We start from the raw sequence: 21,119 nt of genomic DNA, 5'->3' as shown, positions 1-21,119 counted from the left end.
CGGGCGGAGCGGCGCTGATCCACGCGATGAGCGCAGGAACCAATTTCCTGAGTGACCTCTAAGGTCGCAGCTGGACACTGAGGTCAAGTGGAGCTACAATAGCGCCTTTCTGTGTCTAAAGTCAGAGGCAGATCTCGTAACTCTGACACAAAAACACTCGGGGTTGATAGCTTTACGAACTGCTGAGCGATACTCCGCAATGCTTTAGCTATAAATTATTACTATTTTATGATCAGCTGAGATACAGAGACATGGTCCTGTGATAACATTCTCGTTCTGACCTGTAAAGATGAACGGGTGATTGGAGGAGGAGAAGATCGGGGGATGGAGGAGAAAAATGAAGCCAGAGTCCTAACAGCTGGGCTGAGAAATGAGTTAACAGTCTCTCTCTCTCTTTTTCTGTCTGTCTGTCTTTCTGTGACTCTCTCTTTCTCTCTCTCTGTCTATCTTGCTCTGTCACTCAGTACCTGTCTCTCTCTCTCTTTTGTGTCTGTCTCTCTGTCTGTCTGTCTGTCTGTCTCTCTCTCTCTCTCTCTCTCTCTGTCATTCTGTTTTTTGGTCTCTCTGTCTCTCTTTCTGTCTCTCTCTCTATTTCTATCTCTGTGCCTCTCCCTTTATTTCTCTGTTTCTCTCTCTGCTTTTCTTTCTGTCACTCTCTATATTCAGTATCTATCTGATCTTTTGTTCCTCTAGTCTTTTAAAGACACTTAGAGCACAAAAGGCCTGTGACGGTCACGCCGACACCACATCTCTCCCTTTGATCTCTGTCCTGAAAAAAAAAATCACTGACAAAATCACCACCACCACCACCCTCATCATCATCATCATCATCATCATCATCATCATCTTCATCATCACCACTTTACTAATCCACATCCAGAAAAGTATTTGGATCAGAGACTCCCAATAGCTTATGTATCATAAAATCACCTTCACTAGGAGAGAGAGAGAGAGTTCAATGTGATGCTCGCTCGGCCGTTTAACTCTGATCATCTAGGAAACTCCACCCAAATCTTAATGTTCACGTGTAGCAAAAGGTTCAGCTGATGCTAGCTTTACAGGGCGAGACCTTAAAGATCAAGCCGACATTCAAATTTATACCACTTTCACTCACTACTCAAATGTAACCAAGACTTTCTCTTGGTTCAAGTTCAAGTTTTTTACGTGTTTCTATAACTTCACTACAACGTTGCTGCAACATTTTAGCTGTAGGATTGCTAACACAATGTTATTTGAGTATTGTTACAACATTGTAGAAACTTTATTTTCTTATTAAAGCAAATGGTTTTCCCCTGTGGTAGAAAAACGCTATTGCAAGCTACTCATGGAATAATATTTATAATATGCTAAACATCTGGGAGAGGCGAATAATACAAATTCAGCTGTGTCCCAAACCACATTCTGTGCACTAAATAGTATCGATAGACACCATTAGTGTACTGACACATTGCTTAGTGTGGTACAAGTCTTTGGTTTATATGTATATACATATAAATCAAGTGGTTGTGTTTTAGTCAGTGTGCTAATGGTAACCGGTTAGCTCGCTAATATTGGCTGTTTTGTACGTTGTATTTGTGTTTGTAGTTCACTGACACAACCCCAAGGTATAATTGTGTCTTTGTTCTTTGAGATCTGAACTCCCCACAAAGCTGAATGTACCATCAAGCTAAAATACAAGGTGGTGTTGAAGCTAAAAGACTTCTCAGTTATAATTCACCAGCAAACCTTTGGCTGTACTACTTTCACATCTGAGCTGGCGTACGATGTGTGTGTTTAAAAATTCTGTCAATTACTGTGAATTACTATTACAGAAATGTCAGGGTGGAGCACCACATTATTCACAGTGAATTTATTTTTACTTTAATGCTTTTTTAAGCATTAAATAAAATCCAGTGCACTCCAGCTTTCAATACTGAACATTCTGATGATGGTCTTTGTTAGCTGGGATCTCACACAAAATCTGTTTGGTAAAAATCTGCCTGAAATGTGAAATGTACTGGAATGTTTTTGTGGCAATCTCTTTTTATAAATAAGTAAAGAAGAAATGATCGAGTGAACTGGTTGAAAGCTTCAGACAAAATCTAGCGCACCAGCTCATCAACGTCTGCTTCAAACCAAACAACCAATCAAACAAACAAACAAACAAACAAACAGACAGGCAAACAAACAGGAGTCATTTTTGCTAGATTCCTCCTCCTCTATTTAAAACACACACAGTATCACCTGGCAAATGACACCATAGACATGAATCTGAGCTTCAAATCTGCGCTCTCGAGTCCTCCTTCTGTACATCAGACTGAGGAGAGCAAACATAATTAACTCGAGTGCTAGGCACAAAACGAATGAATGCTAATCCCAGCTCGGGGGGTTTCCTGAGCTTTATGCTGCGTTCATCAAAACCAACAGGCCTCCTCACTCACTCTCTCCTGAATGAATGAAGCCTGAACAGAGGGAGTTTTTACAGTTTAGGGCGGCTCATTAGGAGAGAAAAGTGCACTGTGTAATTAGGACAACCTCTTTCTCTTCCTCTTTCTCTTCCTCTCTCTCTCAGACAGATTTACTCTTGAACTTTACTGTTAACAGGCGCTCAGCCGTCGTCGTCGCAGCCTCCCGGCGGGAAATGACAGTGGTTCCAAAGAGGATTTTCAAGAAATGCAGTGAGAGAGAGAGAGAGAGAGAAAGAGAGAGAGAGAAAACTGCTGAAAGCCCAGAAAGTCGTATTACTTTTATTACAGTAATAGGATATTATATCATAGTGCTTCCACAAATGCATTAGGGAAAGAAAGAGATGGAAAGAGAGGGAAAAAATGCAAAAGATGCCATAAATATTGTTAAATTGCACCCTGTGCACCTTGTTATTCTTGCAATCTCTAGAGTACTTCATCCAGCTCTAAAACACTGACTCAAACGCTAAAATAAAAAGGCGAGCAATGCGAATCTAAGTACAGGATAATAAGGCAATGGACCCTGAACCATCCTGAACACAAAAATGTGGCGGTGGGGTGACAGAGGAGAAACTGAATAGAGGGATTATGCGCAAGCACAGAAAGGCAGATGGAAGATTTGGAGTTTGGAGTTAAAGCAAACACACAATGCAGTGGACCGAATACACCCTGCACACATTTACTCTTCTAATGAGGCACAGAACGGCTCCGAGCAATAAACACCCACAAAACAGACTTCATGCAAACTTCAACTTTGTTTCATGAGCTGCCACTAGGAGAAACTTCTGTAGAAGAAATAAGAAGGTTGCAAGTTGAAACCCTGATGGCACGGCCTTTAACCCTGTATATTGCTCATTTTTATCCATAACCACTCTCCACTGACTACAGTGTCTAACAAGTGTAAAGTGTTTTATTTCTATTGTACCACAACAATCTGCCAATGATTACTATTTTTATTTTATTAAAAAACAGGTCACATTGTACTAGTGGAACGTCTGCAAAACAAGTTAGTTCATGTTCTCCTAGCCGCTATAAACAGTCATTCCCTCACCAGCCTCTTGCTTAATTTAATAAGATTTTAAAAAATGCAGCTTTTCATGTTACCACGAAACCGCAAAAAGCACAAACAACTCTGTCCTGAAGATGTCGGAAAAGTTACGGCTTTACATCCCACTGTTACAAAGCGCTGACACTGGAGACTCCTTCCATAAATATTAAATATGTTTATGCAGAGCGTTCGCCGTCCACGTCCCTGTAATGAGCTGTTACTATAGAAACGATAACGTAATATAGACCTGTGCTACTATCAGAGCTGCTGCTACAGAAAATAAATCAACACTTTCTGACTAATCAGAATCCAGAATACAGCAGTGTTGTGGCAGAATGTCCCGAGTCCAGTCATGCATTTTGTACTCTAGAATAAACACTGGCCTTAAACACCAGAACAATCTTTCAGCTCCATTGAGTTAGTGGCTTTGTGACGCCTAAACAAACACAAAGCCTCTCTCTCTCTCTCTCTCTCTCTCTCTCTCCCTCTCTCTCTCACTCTCTCTCTCCCTCTCTCTCTCTCCTGTGTCTGCATCTCGCTGTGAACATCGACCAAAAACCCCATTACCAACCTCCAGCTGAGACTCATCGTGCTCAGGTGGCTCGAATTACATACGCATAAAATTACTACACACGACCCGTAGGGGCATGATTACACACCCGTAACCCACAGCTGTCTATTGCGTTACACTGCTATCATAAATAGTGATGCTGTTCCTGGTCTAGGTGATGTTTTCTATCTGTTCTCTGATGTCATTGTTTTGGTGCATATGGATGGCATAAGTGGATTTTTAAGCAGATCGATTGAATGCGTGTGTAAGCAGGGAGGAAGACGATCTAACTTAGTGCTATAGTGATATAAAATAGAGCCTCCTCCCTACAGCTGCTTCCTAAAGTCCTCTTAAAAGCACACTGTGGACTGTTGAGTCATTTTGGCACATTTGTTTTGGAGAGAGGAGCGACAAGCGAGATCAATTTATTAGGTTTACGAAGCCAAGCGTGAAATCAGCACTTCCTGAAGAAAACCCGTGAGAGAAAAATTGAGAGATTTGTGAGCTTATATAAGAGTTTGTAAAGCTCTAAAAGATTTACTGAGGTATATCTATCTGAAAAGAAAATTGCACATTAATCTAAAGGCTCTCCTGATTAAATGTGAACTTTTTTACGTTCGTAATTGGTCACATGATCAAAGCCATCTGCTTCAAGCTTGTACCTGAGACACCTGTACTGATGCTCTAGAATAGAAGCAGGTTAAAACTTATTATAACACACATACGACTGTAAAATTTGATTCATATAATTTTTAAAGGTCTAATATTGATGATATGATTATAGATTATTGCCACATTTAGGCTATATCACAGAAACTACTGGGATAACACAACACTCGGAGTAAATACTCTGAAAAAGGGTTTCTTACGTGACTAAAAGAGGTTCTACATAAAGAACTCTGTTGTAGGGTTTTACATACAACCTTTAATGCTTCCTCCAGAGGGAGGATTATATAATTGACTTGATTAATAATCCTATACATAATGCACTAATTTATAACTCCATGTTGTGCTGTTACAGTAATACACTGAGTGATGAGGCAGAGTTACTGTATCCACGCTGAAGTTGATTATTTTCCTATAGCAGCAAGTGTTTTATTCCTCTTATACCACAGAAATTTACCAACAACTACAGTTTCCATTTATGAGAGAATTAGACATTGAACTTGTACCTATTTTTACTGCATTTAATGTTGTGAAACATCATTATCACATTATAGCAGCTATAAACAGTCATTCCCTCACGTCCTCTCTTTTTCTCTGTCTGAAAGTTAACAAGACAAAAAAAAGTGTAAACTCCTCTGTCCTGAAGACAGTTTGTAAAGTTTGCAAAGTTGAAGTTTGTAAAGTTACAGCTTTACAAAGCATCGATACTGGAGACTCCTTCCATAAATGTTACATAAACATTTATACTTCTTACAGAAAACTTCACCATGTCAGTGATGTTTTTACGTGGAGTGTTTATGTGAAGAGTTAGTAAAAGTCCCTGTGAATGACCTGTTACTATAGAAACCATAGCATAGAGCTTCTGTTATAGAAAATTAATCAACACCTTCTGACCAATCAGAATCCAGAATTGAACAGCGAGTGAGTGAGTGTGTTAGTACTCCTAATGATCCATATCGACTTTTTAGAACAGTGGGCTGTAATTGAACAACACTTTCACAAGTGAGGAAGAATAAAACGTATCTGGATATAACTTCTGCAACACACTTTCTCACACTCACAAGAATGATCTGGAAATATTTTAGGATTAAATGACAATGCAGAGTCTAAGTTCTCCATCATGCTGCTGAAAAGTGTGTGCAGGATCGTGTGTCAGGCTCGGACAGATTTGGGCTCAGCTCTCAGGATCTGTGAAACCGTATCTCCTCTCTGAAAACTAAAGCATGACCTCCAGGTCGGCGTTTTTGACGCGTTCTTTGGTTTCGCCCCGAGTCTCGAGCTCGGTGACAACCCACTACACGACCACAGGATGACAACACACGCCACTGTGTCCAGCCTGCACACACTCAGCACTGTGAACACACACCACTGACTCCAGCCTGCACACACTCAGCACTGTGAACACACTCCACTGACTCCAGCCTGCACACACTCAGCACTGTGAACACACACCACTGACTCCAGCCTGCACACACTCAGCACTGTGAGATCATCACCACCACCATCATCATCATCATCATCATCAGAAATGCACGTGAGCGTGGATGCGCTCAACAACAACACAACACAACAACAGTGCAATAACACACACACACACACACACACACACATCTACAAACGTGTGCATCAGACATACACTGTGAGTACTAGACACTGAAAATCATTAAAGATGCGATGAACATGCATGATGATGTCATGCAATCCCATACCTGCCCTCAAACCCCCTCACACACACACACACACACACACACACACACACTCCTGCACCTGCATGAACGATCCCCTGTAGAAGCAGCAGGCGGCTGCAGACAGGGCGCTCCACAGACTGCATCTCTCCGTCATGCTTCCTCTTTTCCTCCTCCTGTCTCCCTCTATCCAGTTCTCTTTTTCGTCTTAGGGTCCACTAGAAGGTCCGGGTCATGCCCCTCGTCGCTCACACTCACACACACATGCACACACACACACACACACACACATGCACACACAGACGCACACACTCAGGATACGTACAAGAGTGTGTGAGCACAGAGCCGCACTGTCTATGCTTCAGAGAGCTGGCAGGGATTACCTCATCGCTCTCGGATGAAAGGAGGAGGTGGGGGGGAGAGAGAGAGAGAGAGAGAGAGAGAGAGAGAGAGAGAGAGGGATGGATAGAACGGGGGAGGGAGGAAAGCCAGAGAGATTCTAGCAGCCACTGAGACCCCACCCACTCCCTCCTCAACACCCTCCACCAGGGTTTCAAACAATACTGATAGAGAGACACAGAGACAGAGAGAGAGAGAGAGAGAGAGAGAGAGAGAGAGAGAGAGAATGCCCCTCATGCATTCAGCACCTTCTGAAAGGAATTTTCCCTTTTATTCCTTCTAAAAGAAAGCAAAGTAGGGTGGGCTTAAGTGGGGGAGGACAAGACCAGGCTTTATACACTCTTCCTCTGAGTTCACACACACACACACACACACACACACACTTGCTTGTAAGCAGTATACAGCATAAGCTGAGCATGTGTGTTCAATGTGTTCTACGTTGTCTTCCAGGAACATGACAGAACCCTGTTAACAAGCTCCACAAGCTAGAACACTGCTGCAACCCTGCTCAGGTTCCCATCAGAGCAGTGGTCGGTAAAGGTACTGCAGTGGGTCTGTGGCCAAAAAAAGTGCACACTTTTAACAATGCAAAGCCTTAAACTGTCTAAAACACATGCATATATTTCATAAACTACACCACCTTGCTGTTGAAGGTGGTGATTAATTCTCTATAGCAGCAGCTCTGAGAGTAACGCAGGTTTATATTAATGCACTCACTCTAATACGTTATCGTTTCTATAGTAACAGCTCATTCACAGGGACGTGTAATAAATAGATTAAAAAATTGTTGATATGGTGAAGTTTTCTGTAAACAGATGTTTAAGTAACATTTATGGAAGGAGTCTCCAGTGTCAGGGAGACTGTTTATAGCTGCTCTAACGTAAGTGATGATGCTTGACTACTTCGGAAAATGTTCAATTTTGGTGTGCAAGTTTTTTGCTGGAGTTTTTTTATATTAATTTCGCACCTAACTGTTCAAGTACAATGAGGCAGAGACATTTTTTGCTTATTAAGTCTCAAAATTCTGTCAGAGATCTTCATAGTAGCTACAACTAACCTTTTCCTATTTCCTTATACTTCCATATATGGATTCAAAGGCACGCCCTCATTTCCATATACGGTCTTTAAAGAGCCGCTATCATTTCCATATAAGGATTTAAAGACGCTGATATTTCCTTCTGTCTTTTGTGTTCTACAGACACACTTTATTGGACAGATGGAAGATATCATGTAGAATTAGCATGTAGAATTACACAAGTGTGCTTTTGTAGCTTTGATGCTAATCTTGTAAGTACGTGCTTTATGTTCCACTCGTTCCAGGGGATAACGCACTGATCCTTTGTCATGTGTGTGACGTGCATGTGTGTGTTTTGGCTCAGGAATTATACACATATGCAAAAGTATGATCAGCTAGTAGTACATTCTTCCTAATATTCACCTGCATGCTTTAATATCTGTCTCTCAATCGCACTCTCTCTCTCTCTCTCTCTCTCTCTCTCTCTCTCTGTTTTGACCTTCTTGTACCCCCCTGTCCTACTTCTTAGCGTCTGTTTGTTCTTTTTCTCTCCCCCTTTATCCCTCTCTCTTGTTTTCTCTCTCCTGCACACAGATCCATATTTCTGTGCCAAGCACAACTCTATCCCAAACCCCTCCTCACGCTTTCAATCAATCCCTCTCCCTCTTTCCCTTTTCTCTCCGTGTTAAACATTAATTATTCCGGCTACATCCTGAAGGCAGAAACGAGAAGACGAGTGGAGAGCTTGCGAGTTCTGAGTGGTCATGAATCTCTCTCTCTCTCTTTCTCTGAGTTTGCCTACAGGGTCCAGCTCCCTCACTTTCCCATTCTTTCATTGACATTAATTAGACTCGAGAAGCCTGAATGGAATTCTGGGTAATGGAGTTTTTTTTTTTTTTCCCCTGTGGCTCCTGTCCAAGCTGAGGTCTGATTTCCTCATGAGCATCTCCGTATTTGATCTGTTGAAGTCATCCAAAACCATGACAAGTCAATTTACAGACCTAATCAATGTGTCCGCGCATGATGAGGAATAAAACACTGTGTGTGGTGCTGTTCTAGTAAAATAATCAATGACACGGTGGTGTGATAAAGCAGATAAAGCAGAGCATATTTCTAGGATTTACAATTACATTGTGGAATTTTGGTAGCATTTAAGTACGTATGATTAAATAGTAGTCAATGATGTGTACTGATCTGTAAAAGAATTTCAAAACCATGTTTGTGCATTTGTGTGTGTGTGTGTGTGTGTGTGTGTGTGTGTGGGAAGGGGGTTGTCTTGGAGAGTCGCTAGGCCGTGTGCCAGAGACACATTAATTAGCTTCGCATAAACCCACCCTTCCCATTTATACCATTACCCACTCATCTCCTCCACCCATCTCTCTCTCTCTCTCTCTCTCTATCTATCTATCCTCAGTGCCAGACCCATTACCCACCACGATCCATCCATTTCCCTCCATCTGACCATAAATCTATCTATACATACACACTTACATAACAATATCCTGTATGAAGATCTTGTTTCACTGCACTGCTGCTCGATTCTCTTCATGTTGTCGTCATATGAATCAATCTCTCTCTCTCTCTCTCTCTTTATCACTCTTTCTCTCTCCCAGTCCTGCATCTGTCATGCTTTCCACCATATCGCCACTGTTAACATTTCCATCTCATTTTCTCTCTCACACCTTCTCCTCTTAGCGACTGACGCTGATGACATCACCACCATGCGCTGGCTACAAACAAATTTATTCATAAATTCAACATTTTAATTCCTTCATTTGCAGGAGCATTTACACGAGAGATGTGGTGGTCATGAAAATCAGATTATTTGGGGGAAAACTTTTAGTATCCTACGTTTCTCTCCAGACTTTGCGTAAATGTTGCGTAAGGAGACTCACGTGAACCTCGACTGATCGACTTCAGATCTGAATAACCGAATAAATGAGTTACTGAGATTTAAATACGGATTACGCTGTCAAATTTAACTCATTTATTTTAACATTTTGCAAAACTCGGCTGTTATGACACAAAAGAAAGTGATTCCAAAGCAAATCTATAAATTAAGACAGTAAGATTAGTATTGCACGCAGGACAAAAGTAATTTCACCCTACAAAAAGAGTAAGAGTTAGTGTGTGTGTGTGTGTGGTAGCTGCAATGGCTGAGCTGCGTTACTGGAAAACTTAGCACATGATGTGCTTAGGAGGCGCTCTTTTACCTTTTAGACACCACTTGTTTAAAAGGTTCAGGAACTGTTTATTTCTTCAGAATATTCTGAAAGGCTTTAGTTCTTTTAAAAGGTTTTTAGAAATCTTTAGTTCTTCAAAGGGTTCCAGAACTGTTTAGTATTTCTAAAGGGTTTGGAAATGTTTATTTGTTTATAAGGTTCAAATTAACAATATCCAGTACCGCAAACTCCACCTCTATAGTCCCTGACCTGAAAAACAACAACAACAACAACAACAACAACAACTCAGGAGGTGGAACTGAAACAGTTCCTAGAACTAAAATCGTCCTAATCTTGTACAGTACCAAAAGCCACACAAGTGGAACCTTTAGCATGGGACGGGTGGCTAATGGAAAAAGCACAGCTGCTTTTCCAAAAAGTTCTAGTATGTTGTGGAGCAGGAAAAAAATTCTAATTTGTTCCTCAGCTCCAGCACCACACGGAGTCTGTTTGTAGCTTCCTGCTGCGCTGCTGCCATTCAGAGAAACTCGTCTCGCTGTAAAGCATTCAGGCCGCATCCTCAGCTCGATGTAGCGCCATTAAAGTTTTACACGGATGGGGAAAAAAGAAGACGGGGAGAGAGAGAGAGAGAGAGAGAGAGAGAGAGCAGGAGAGACTGTACCAGAGATGAAGGAGGAGAAACACTGGAGATGGAGGAACTATAAATAACAGCACATCAAAACACTAGAGAAATAAACCGCCCTAAATTGCTAACATGGCTAATTAATTAGAGCTGATTCACTTGATCTCATTCATCATTAGCAATGCTAGCAACTGCTCTGAATACACTCCTGTAAAGATGAACTGCTGATCCAAAATGTGTGAAAGAATGAAAAAGTAAACAACGTGTGAGTTTTGTGCTTTCAGTGTGTGTTAATGTTCATGTAAAAGTCATGATCACTCCTGACACGCTCCTGAGGTCAGAATAAACTGTATTTGCAGCACCATCTAGTGGCCAAAAGCTGCATTACAACTAAACTCTCAAGAGGAATTCATTAGCTAAACTGCCTGGTAAATGTCTTAAGACAGCAGAACTATTAAAGTGCAGTTCATCAGCAGCCAAAAAGACCCACATGGATTTTATTACATTCCTAAATGCTGCTTTTAAGATAATGATAATGATAATTAAAGTGCTGAATTAAAAACATGCACTGACTTTGGGGGAAAAACACTGAGTCAAATGAAGAGTAAAAGACATAAACCAAAACCTCAGTGCCCACCCACCCACCCACACACACACACACACACACACACACACACACACACACACACCACAGTGATGTGATGTGATGTGAAAATAGTACATGTACAAGATGAGAATTCAGTTCCACAAGCTAATCATTATTAAATTCCTAATGATTCATATTTAGCAGAGTCATCTGAGCACAGGATCAAAACATTTAACATTTGTGCATGAAAAGGGGGAATGTGTCCTCCTGTTTCACAATTTATATACAAATTCAACAAACTCAAAGATGTTTAAAATGATGAAGAAGAGAGTGAGTGCAGTCTATGTTTCAGCAGACAAGTTATTCAAAACTATTTATATTATATTCAGGAAGGAAAACACAGTTTGAACTGATATAATTGTGTTTTTTTTTTTTTTGCTATTAATATCTCTCTCTAAATCTTGAAATGTTGCTATCTATCTTGTTAATTTTGCATCCAGCAGTTAATAGTTAAGAATTAATAGAGGTGAAAAATCAAAATTGAAGAAGGAAAACAACACACACAAGGACAGACAGACATGCAGGCAGACAGACAGACAGACAGACAGACAGACAGATGTCTTACCTCTACATACTCTCCTTGACTGTCTGTGGTTCCCTTTTGACTGAAGAGAGAAAAAAAATAATCTTAAGAATTTTCACTCTGGTGTTTTTACACACGAACAGAAGAAGCGATGCGATGCCACCAATAACAGCATAAAAAACACACACACACGCATCTGAACACAATAACACACATCTCACAAAATGTCCACATGTCCACAAAAATACTGAAAATATATTACAAATTATTTCATGTATATTTTAATATTTAAATATTGCATGAAATCACCATGTAATGAACTATATCAGTACTTTAGATGTATGTGATTACTCCACAGTTACTGTTTTCCTGATTTGTAATTTCCTCTGATGGAACTCGTACTAGTTTTATACAGAAATCTGAAACAGGTTTTAAAAAAAACAAAAACAAACAAAAAACAAAACAGTTTTTTGGAAGTACTGAACCCTTAATTATATAATGATCCCTTAAAAACCCTTGAAGAATAATTTAACATAAGAGTGTGTGTATAAACTGGGTAAGTGTGTGAACTCCAAATTATTGCTCATTATTTTTCTTTTATTTTCATTATTTTCTTTTTTGTTTAAAATCTTGGTACTTGGTACATTTTTAGAAGTAAGAGCAGAGTTAAGGACATCCTGCTGAAAAATTTGTTGCGCCTCCGAACCACTCGGTTGAGTTTTATGATTTTTGTTCTTTAGTTTTTCATTTTTTATTATTTTGATTGCTTTTACATAGAGCTTTCATACGTATTTATAATGTACTTTACTTTTTTTGGTATTTTTGACGAGTTTTTTTTCCATAGAAAATAATTATCTTTTGTTTTAATAATAATAACAATAATAATAATAATAATAAATATATAATACATTACAGATTAAATACTACTACTACTACTAATAATAATAATAAAATATATATTATATAATAGATTAAAAATTAAATACTACTACTACTACTACTACTACTAATAATAATAATAAAATCTATATTATATAATAGATTAAAAATTAAATACTACTACTACTAATAATAATAATAATAATAATAAAATCTATATTATATAATAGATTAAAAATTAAATACTACTACTACTAATAATAATAATAACAATAATAAAAATAATAACAGATATATTATATAATACATTACAGATTAAATACTACTACTACTACTACTACTAATAATAATAATAAAATCTATATTATATAATAGATTAAAAATTAAATACTACTACTACTACTACTACTAATAATAATAATAATAAAATCTATATTATATAATAGATTAAAAATTAAATACTACTACTACTACTAATAATAATAATAATAATAACAATAATAAAAATAATAACAGATATATTATATAATACATTACAGATTAAATACTACTACTACTACTACTACTAATAATAAAATATATATTATATAATAGATTAAAATTAAATACTACTACTACTACTACTACTAATAATAATAATAAAATCTATATTATATAATAGATTAAAAATTAAATACTACTACTACTACTAATAATAATAATAACAATAATACAAATAATAACAGATATATTATATAATACATTACAGATTAAATACTACTACTACTACTAATAATAATAATAAAATCTATATTATATAATAGATTAAAATTAAATACTACTACTACTACTAATAATAATAATAACAATAATACAAATAATAACAGATATATTATATAATACATTACAGATTAAATACTACTACTACTACTAATAATAATAATAATAAAATCTATATTATATAATAGATTAAAAATTAAATACTACTACTACTACTACTAATAATAATAATAAAATATATATTATATAATAGATTAAAAATTAAATACTACTACTACTACTACTAATAATAATAATAAAATATATATTATATAATAGATTAAAAATTAAATACTGCTACTACTAATAATAATAATAATAATAATAATAGTAATAATAATTCAGAATAATTTACAAGACTGAAATTAAATTTGAGTGTTTATTGCATTATACATCTGAACCTCATGCCCCTGAGGTCAGAGGAAAGTGTAAAACAGGCGGTGTGTTTTCAGCACAGCGCCTCCTGAGGAGCAGCTACAGTTTATTATTGTTATATCTGGCGCCCTCTAATGGACATGAAGTGGAATAGCAGTGACTTTTCTCACTGTGATCTTTCAGAATGAAGTTTGTTCAGAGAAACAGATGAGTCCCAACATCAGGCAGCCTCCATGATTTAACCTTAATGACTGATTTATTCGCAGGACACAAATTTTTCTTTATTATTTGGATATTAAATGATGAAAAAACAGAGAATGATGCAAACTACGCCCTGCTTTTGGGTGGGGTTGAGTACGGAGTGTGTATAGTATGTCATTTACACTTGTATGTGAAGTGTGAATAACACATAAAACTCTGTGGTACTGTATCCCACAATGCAATGCGGCCAGTTGTAAGAAATGCTTGTTAAGAAAAGTTCAGGGAGGGGATCCACAGAGCAAGCTAACTCGGACCAGTTTTCTTATATATGCTTTTAGATAAACCTGTCTGATAGAAACATAATAGATGCTATCCTAGCGCATCTGTGTAAGGAATAAAACATGATGGGGAGCGCTCTTCTAGGAAAACAATCAACAACAGTTATTGCTAGCACTTCAAAGTTAATTATTTTCCTAGAACAACACACCATGAAGTGCTTTATTCCTCTTATACCACAACAATTTATCAACGATTACAATTTTTAAAATTTATTATAGATCATACTTTTTAATAAATAAAACTGTGCTGTAGCAGCTTCAAACCATCGCTCCTTCACTAGCCACATTTTTCTCTATCGGATCTGCTGTTATAGGAAATTAATCAACACCTTCTGACCAATCAGAGTCCGGAATTCAGCAGAGCAGTGGTAATAATGTTACGCTACGTATTGCGTAGCTTTATTGCTCGGTACCCGAGTGTGTAAAGCATTCTTACCTTTCAGGATCTGGACTTGTTTTTCTTTTCTCTTCTTCTTTCTGTTGATGATGCTCACTGACGGTGGAAGTGTTTTCCTCCTGCAGGTCCACAGAGATCTTTACAGGGAGACTACTCTTCCTAGGCAGTGCTGGTTTCTCCTGGAGAGCATCCGGAGGTGGATCTGGATCTTCTGCGGGTTTTGAGTGTGTGTTATCCGGATCTTTATGGCTCTGCTCAGTGATCACAGCTTCAGGTTCTTCCTTGGACTCAGCTTTCTGGTGTTGTGGTGTGAGCTTGTTGTCTACCTTGTTCTCGTGCAGGCTTGAGAGCGCTTTGCCATTGAGAGCGCTGAGGAGAGGCGACTCGATCACGTAGTCCGAACATCTCATGCTCTGACTCCGGCTCAAGGGGCTGCTCTTGGTCTTGGTTTTATTTTTAAGACTCTTCTGATCCTGACTTTTAGACTTGATGCTCTTATCTTTCTTTTTCTTAGGGCGAGGCATGGTGCCCATGTGGGTGTACATTTCACTGGAACGGGCGTAGCTCGGGCAGCGAGGGCGCATTTCATCATCATCGATGGGCGCCAAGTCATCCTTTTGGGAAGCTTCCTTTGCTGCGTCCGACTTGCGACGAAAGGAAAGGTTACCCAGACTCCCAAACCACTTAAAACCTGGTGACAAGCAGACAAAGAATTAGCTATCATCCTTTAAATGGTGAAAAAAAGAGTAATGAAAGCAGTCTTAATATTAAAATATTATCGGTGCTGAACTGCGTAGCTTACATATAAACTGTAAGACCAGAAAGAAAGCAAAGTTTGTTTTAATTTGAACTTGTAAATTAATTTTCTAAACCACTGATGAGCTCAAAAACTCCCCTTTGAGAGGTGTTGATTAACCTTCACACCACTGCAGCTGCAAATCACAGGTTTATATTAATATGTTAATATGTTATTGTTTATAGAGTAACTGCTCATTCACAAGAATGTGTACAGCGGATGCTCCACTATTAATAAAAAGATTTAAATAACATGTAATCGTTGATCGGTGAGACGTTTAGTTAACATTTATGGAAGGAGTCTCCAGTGTCAGTGCTGTGTAACAGTTACAGGCAAAGCTGTAACTTGAAGTTTTCCGAGATGAGAAAATAAACGCAAATTCACCTGTAAATAAAGCTCTGAATTATCGGGGTTGTGAATGATCACTGCTAATAGTAATGTGTAACGTTAGCTACATAAACATGACTATCACTGGCAAATATATAGTAATATAAAATAAAATCTAAACATTATAAACAATATATAATATCTAAAAATCATAATTTTTTTAAACATTTCTTTTAACCAAAGTGTCATAGAACTGCGGTAAATAAATAACACCTGGAACTAGATGTACTGACCCACAACAAGCACTTTTTCTACAGTAAAATTCTTTTCTATTGTTTATTTTATTTACTATTTATCTAGTATTTCCTTTATAAGATTACAATATACCAAATATATTTGGTATTAAACCTTTTGTCTAGACATTTTTACTAATTTGACTAAAAGGTTTAAATTTTCTTGGCAGATAATTTTGCATCTTTCTAGAAATAAACTAAAATTAGCTGAAGACTATTTCAAGCTTGAAATTAGCAAAAAATGTCTAGAAATGGGTTTAATAATCATCATATATTTTGTTTATTGTAATCTTATAATAGGAAATACTAGATCAATTTGACTATATTCAAGATATTTTCACTTGATGTCACTGAGATGGTTATGATAATGAAAGCATTTAAGTAAATTAAAAGATAGTGCGTGTTAACTGGGTAAGCGCGAGGTATAGAAAGGGTTTTTCAACGGGTCACTGAATAAGTAATGGTTCTTAGCATCCTACAAGTTTTACTTGAACTTTTGATTCCTTTCTGATAGGAAAACACTCTGCTGTAGGGTTCCAAAGTGTATAATGATGCGGATGGATGTGTGTGAACACGCAAAAAAGATATTTCATTATTTCTCTTCCACAAACCCGTCCATGAGTAAAGTCTAATTTTGTAACTTCACTAAAATCACATTTATGAGCTTCTGCGGTGGTTCCACGTGCCTCCTGTGGTCAAAACATAAGGCTTGTATCATATGGAAGCTTATGATTGTGTGTTTTCCCACACCTTCATCATGTATCTTACGCATGAAGCAATAGTTTGCCATCAATGGCGCTTAATAACTGTTTTATGAATCACACAATTCCATAGATGAATTATCTACAACTTTACAATGATCACAGAGACACAGAGATATGACGCAGATCCAGTTTAAAGCTGTTTGAAATGACAGAGTTGTGGTGTTACCGTGATCAAATTGTAGTTATTTGACTCATAAATTAAATGTTTTTAGTTTAAACTCCAGGAAACACTGCTTTTGCTCTCAGTAGCAAGAAAACAACACAGAACAGACGTCTCTATGTTGTGTATCATTTAAGTTTTGCAGGAAATCAGAATGAAGTTCATGGGAGTTTATAGTCTAACATTTCATACAGCCCACCACGGAGGAAACCACACACACACACACACATACACACACACACACACACACACACACACACAACGGTAGTCATAAAAATACTTACTCAGTTTGTGCTTGAGCATGTTGTCCCTTTGTCAGGATGTAGATGTTTATGTTCTTTCCTAGATAGTTCTGAATAACCTGCTTCCTTCTCGTATGTCCTTGTGTGTGTGTGTGTGTGTGTGTGTGTGTGTGTGTGTGTGTGTGGACAGAAGAGCTGGTGCAGTGTAAGAAGTGTCAGTGTAACACTTCCTGTGTTGAGCTGCACAGATATGAGCAGCCCTGGGTTTGTGGTGGAGCCAACGCAAACCTCGCTCTCATATAAGACGGACAAATGTACTGAAGTCAGAAAGGCTTCAGAGCTACAGCAATTACAGCAATTACAATTTCTCTGACTGTCTCCAACTGTCTCCAACTGTCTCCAACTGTCCCTGACTGTCTCCAACTGTCTCCAACTGTCCCTGACTGTCTCCAACTGTCTCCAACTGTCTCCAACTCTCTTCAACTGTCCCTGACTGTCTCCAACTCTCTCCAACTGTCCCTGACTGTCTCCAACTGTCTCCAACTCTCTCCAACTGTCCCTGACTGTCTCCAACTGTCTCTGTCTCCAACTGTATCTGTCTCCAACTGTCTCCAACTGTCTCTGTCTCCAACTGTATCTGTCTCCAACTGTCTCCAACTGTCTCTGTCTCCAACTGTCTCCAACTGTCTCTGTCTCCAACTGTCCCTGACTGTCTCTGACTGACCTCTGACTGTCTCCAGCTTTCTTTATCTGCCTTCAACTCTCCTTAACTGTCTATGACATAAATTATCTCCAACTATCTCTGACTTTCTCCAGCTGTTTCTGCCTCAGACTGTCTCCAGCTCTCTCCACGTGTCTCAGACAGTGTCCAGCTATCTAGAATTTTCTCCAACTGACTGTATCTGTCGCCAACTGCCTCTGACAGTCTCTGATTATGCTTGTCTCAGACTGCCTCCTTCTGTCTCCAACTGTCTCTGTCTCTGACTGTCTCTGTCTTTCTCCACCTGTGTGTGACTGCCTTCAGCTTTCTCCAACTATCTCTGATTGTCTCCACCTTTTTCTGACTGCAGGTTTTGTCTTTCGTATATTTTGAGGGTAAAAATTGGGCTGCATTCCAAATAATCAGCCCTCTGATGGTGTTTCTGTGTCAGAGTGCAGGAAGTTGTGTCAGTATTGCAATGTGCATCACTTTCTGATTGCAGTCAGATTACTAGTGAAAAAGCAAGAAAAGTAATTTCTTCTTTGTAGAAGTTCTTTCATTATAACAAGGAACAAAAAATGGTCAAATAGTGCAGGTCAGACATTTATAGTCAACAAAATCAAAATGATATCTGTGCAAAAAAAATATATCTGATCTAAATATACTATAAAAACTGGCATGTCCACACTTGAACTTTATAGCTGCCCTAAACCTCTTTCACATCCTCTAACCAGCTTTTGGATCCTATCAGTTGTAATATTTAGTTAAAAATGAAGCATTTTAAAACCTCAGACCACTATTTAAGAATAAACAAGAAAGAATAAACTAGTTTTGGACTTTCAGCTTCTCTGCATTAGTAATATTTCAATACTAACTTGTACGGGAACAGAAGAAGGATTTGAATACTTCATAGAAGCGTTGCACCTCACTTCCTCTTTTACAGATCTGTTTTGATCTGGGTGTGACTTCCTGCAGGAAGCTACGTTGTGTGTGTGTGTGTGTGTGAGCACATTTATGAAAAAACCCACACCTGTTTCTCAATAAAACAATCTCTAAGTTTCATCTACACCCCAAAACTGTAAACATTAAAAACAAGTAGCAGATGATCTTTAATGACTTCTGAGAATTTCTCTGTTTTTAGTTTTTAGCACATTTCATTCTAGTTCTTACCAGTAAAAGAGTGAATATACATCATAAAACACAAACTACTCAGAATATATCATTATTTCTCCACTTGAAGGAATATTTTGAAAATATTTAAACATTTATTTCCTCCTGCACTTCAAATGTGGTCATATTTGGGGGAATTTGCTTCTTTACTTCTCTAAGCTCTACTGTACGTCTAAGCCGTCTGTCTAAGCTCTAAAGTCTAGGCTCCAAAACCTTTTCAATTCATTCCATTCATGTCCAAATCTTTAAACCCTCACAATAAAGGACATCATCAACCTTTAAGCTCTGCAGTCTTGCTTTTAACAATGAATTTGTACAATAACAGGATAGGTGTAACAATAACAAACTATGATGAGGGAAAAAAGGAATTAAGGCTGTCTGAGATTCTTAACAGATAATTAGAAAATAAATAACAGTGATTTTTTTTTTCATGTTTATAGATAACAGGAAGTCCTACTGGGTCCTAAACCACATCAGAATGGCATTACTGAAAAACTGGATGTGGTTTGAGGGTGAGGTTTACAGTAAAGACATTTCAGGTGTTATTTATTTATTTATTTATTTGCTTATGGTATTTTTATTGGAGTTCATTTATAACTAACACAATACAAACAATGAATTAACTACAACAACAATTATAACAACTGTAACAACTATTATAGATGTTATACTTATGGCAACTGTACTTTCATTACTACACTTCTTCCATCTTTTCTATCTTGAAGAAGATGCATATCTTCACAGATCCAGGGAGGGAGGGAATGGTCTCTTTTCCAGTTCCTGGAAAGTGAGATCTTCTGATGGTACACCAAAAAGTCCAATTAAAGGACAAGGTTTATGTATTATTCCTGAAATATTTGAAGATTCGAATTAGAGGTCCAGAATGGCATCAAGCTTGGCCAAGACCAGAAACTATGACAGAGAGGGTCTGAAGTGTGTTTACATCAGACACATATAGAGCTTATTTCTGTGAAAATTTTGGAAAACTTGGCCTTACTCATATAAAGGCAATATACACCATTAAATTTAATATGACCATGGCTCAATGTGTATACAAATAGCATTTTTGCACACTGAGTCTCTCTTTAGTTCTGTACCCATATCCTGCTCCCAACTGGCCTTTATAGAAAGATATATATATATAAGCTAGTTGAATATATCTTTGTGATAATGCTGCTTGTCTCTGGTTTAGAGTCTAAAATTAAATTCAAAGCTGAAGCAAATGGTAGAACAGGAAATGGAAACTGTATCGAAAGATGTGCTGTGGTGGCAGATCGAATTTGGCTTGTTCAAATGAAAATCTAAAAACTGTGTCAAATCAAATATGAGGACCAATGATTGGCTTTGGCGACCCCTAATGGGAGCAGCCGAAACAACAACAACAACAACAACAACAACAACAACAATATGCTAATATTCAAGACACCCTTACTGTACTGCGGGTTAAAAGTGCCATCACTGAGAGAGAATGGAAGCAGATGATTATCTGTAATGAGGGCTTTAACTGACATAGCAACTAAACCAAAATGTTTCCTAAATTGGCACCAAACTTTCAAAGAATGTAACAACTGGGTTTTGGCAGGACTGTGGGGAATATAAAGGCACGTTTGAGCATACATAAAACAATAGATAATGAGACATTTACATTATTTGTTAGCTATTACTACCCTTTGTTTTCTGGTGATGTCACAAAAATGTGTGTACTTTGCTGTCAGCCATTTTGATTCCCTACATAAATGCCACATTTCTCTATGATAATCACCACACAGTGTAGTAAATATGCAGTAACATATGGATCAGTCAACCAGGTCGACAAAACGATTTAATATTCTTCAAGGTTCCGAATGTTATTATTAATCAGGGCCCTGAGACGATCCACAACTCTATAGATATGGTGG

General features: G+C 37.9%; 1 protein-coding gene across 3 annotated transcripts in view; it reads right to left on the bottom strand.

Moving 5' to 3' along the window:
- Window positions 1-18,927, bottom strand: part of sh2d3ca (SH2 domain containing 3Ca) — a 54,124-nt gene extending 35,197 nt beyond the window's left edge. The window contains exons 1-3 of one of the 3 annotated variants that reach the window (XM_026942654.3): window positions 17,394-18,927; window positions 14,809-15,460; window positions 11,824-11,863 (exon numbers count right to left, since the gene is read on the bottom strand). In XM_026942654.3, coding sequence (XP_026798455.2) covers window positions 11,824-11,863; window positions 14,809-15,460; window positions 17,394-17,412 — 711 coding nt within the window. In that variant the 5' untranslated portion in view covers window positions 17,413-18,927. Of the gene's footprint in view, window positions 1-6,475; window positions 6,808-11,823; window positions 11,864-14,808; window positions 15,461-17,393 lie in introns of those variants that run through there. The other 2 variants (XM_026942655.3, XM_026942657.3) reach the window with 2 other exon arrangements.
- Window positions 18,928-21,119: the final 2,192 nt, after the last annotated feature.

Source organism: Pangasianodon hypophthalmus, chromosome 17 (genome assembly GCF_027358585.1).
Source record: "Pangasianodon hypophthalmus isolate fPanHyp1 chromosome 17, fPanHyp1.pri, whole genome shotgun sequence".
Lineage (NCBI taxonomy): Eukaryota > Metazoa > Chordata > Actinopteri > Siluriformes > Pangasiidae > Pangasianodon > Pangasianodon hypophthalmus.
This window is presented reverse-complemented; position numbering and strand designations above follow the sequence as displayed.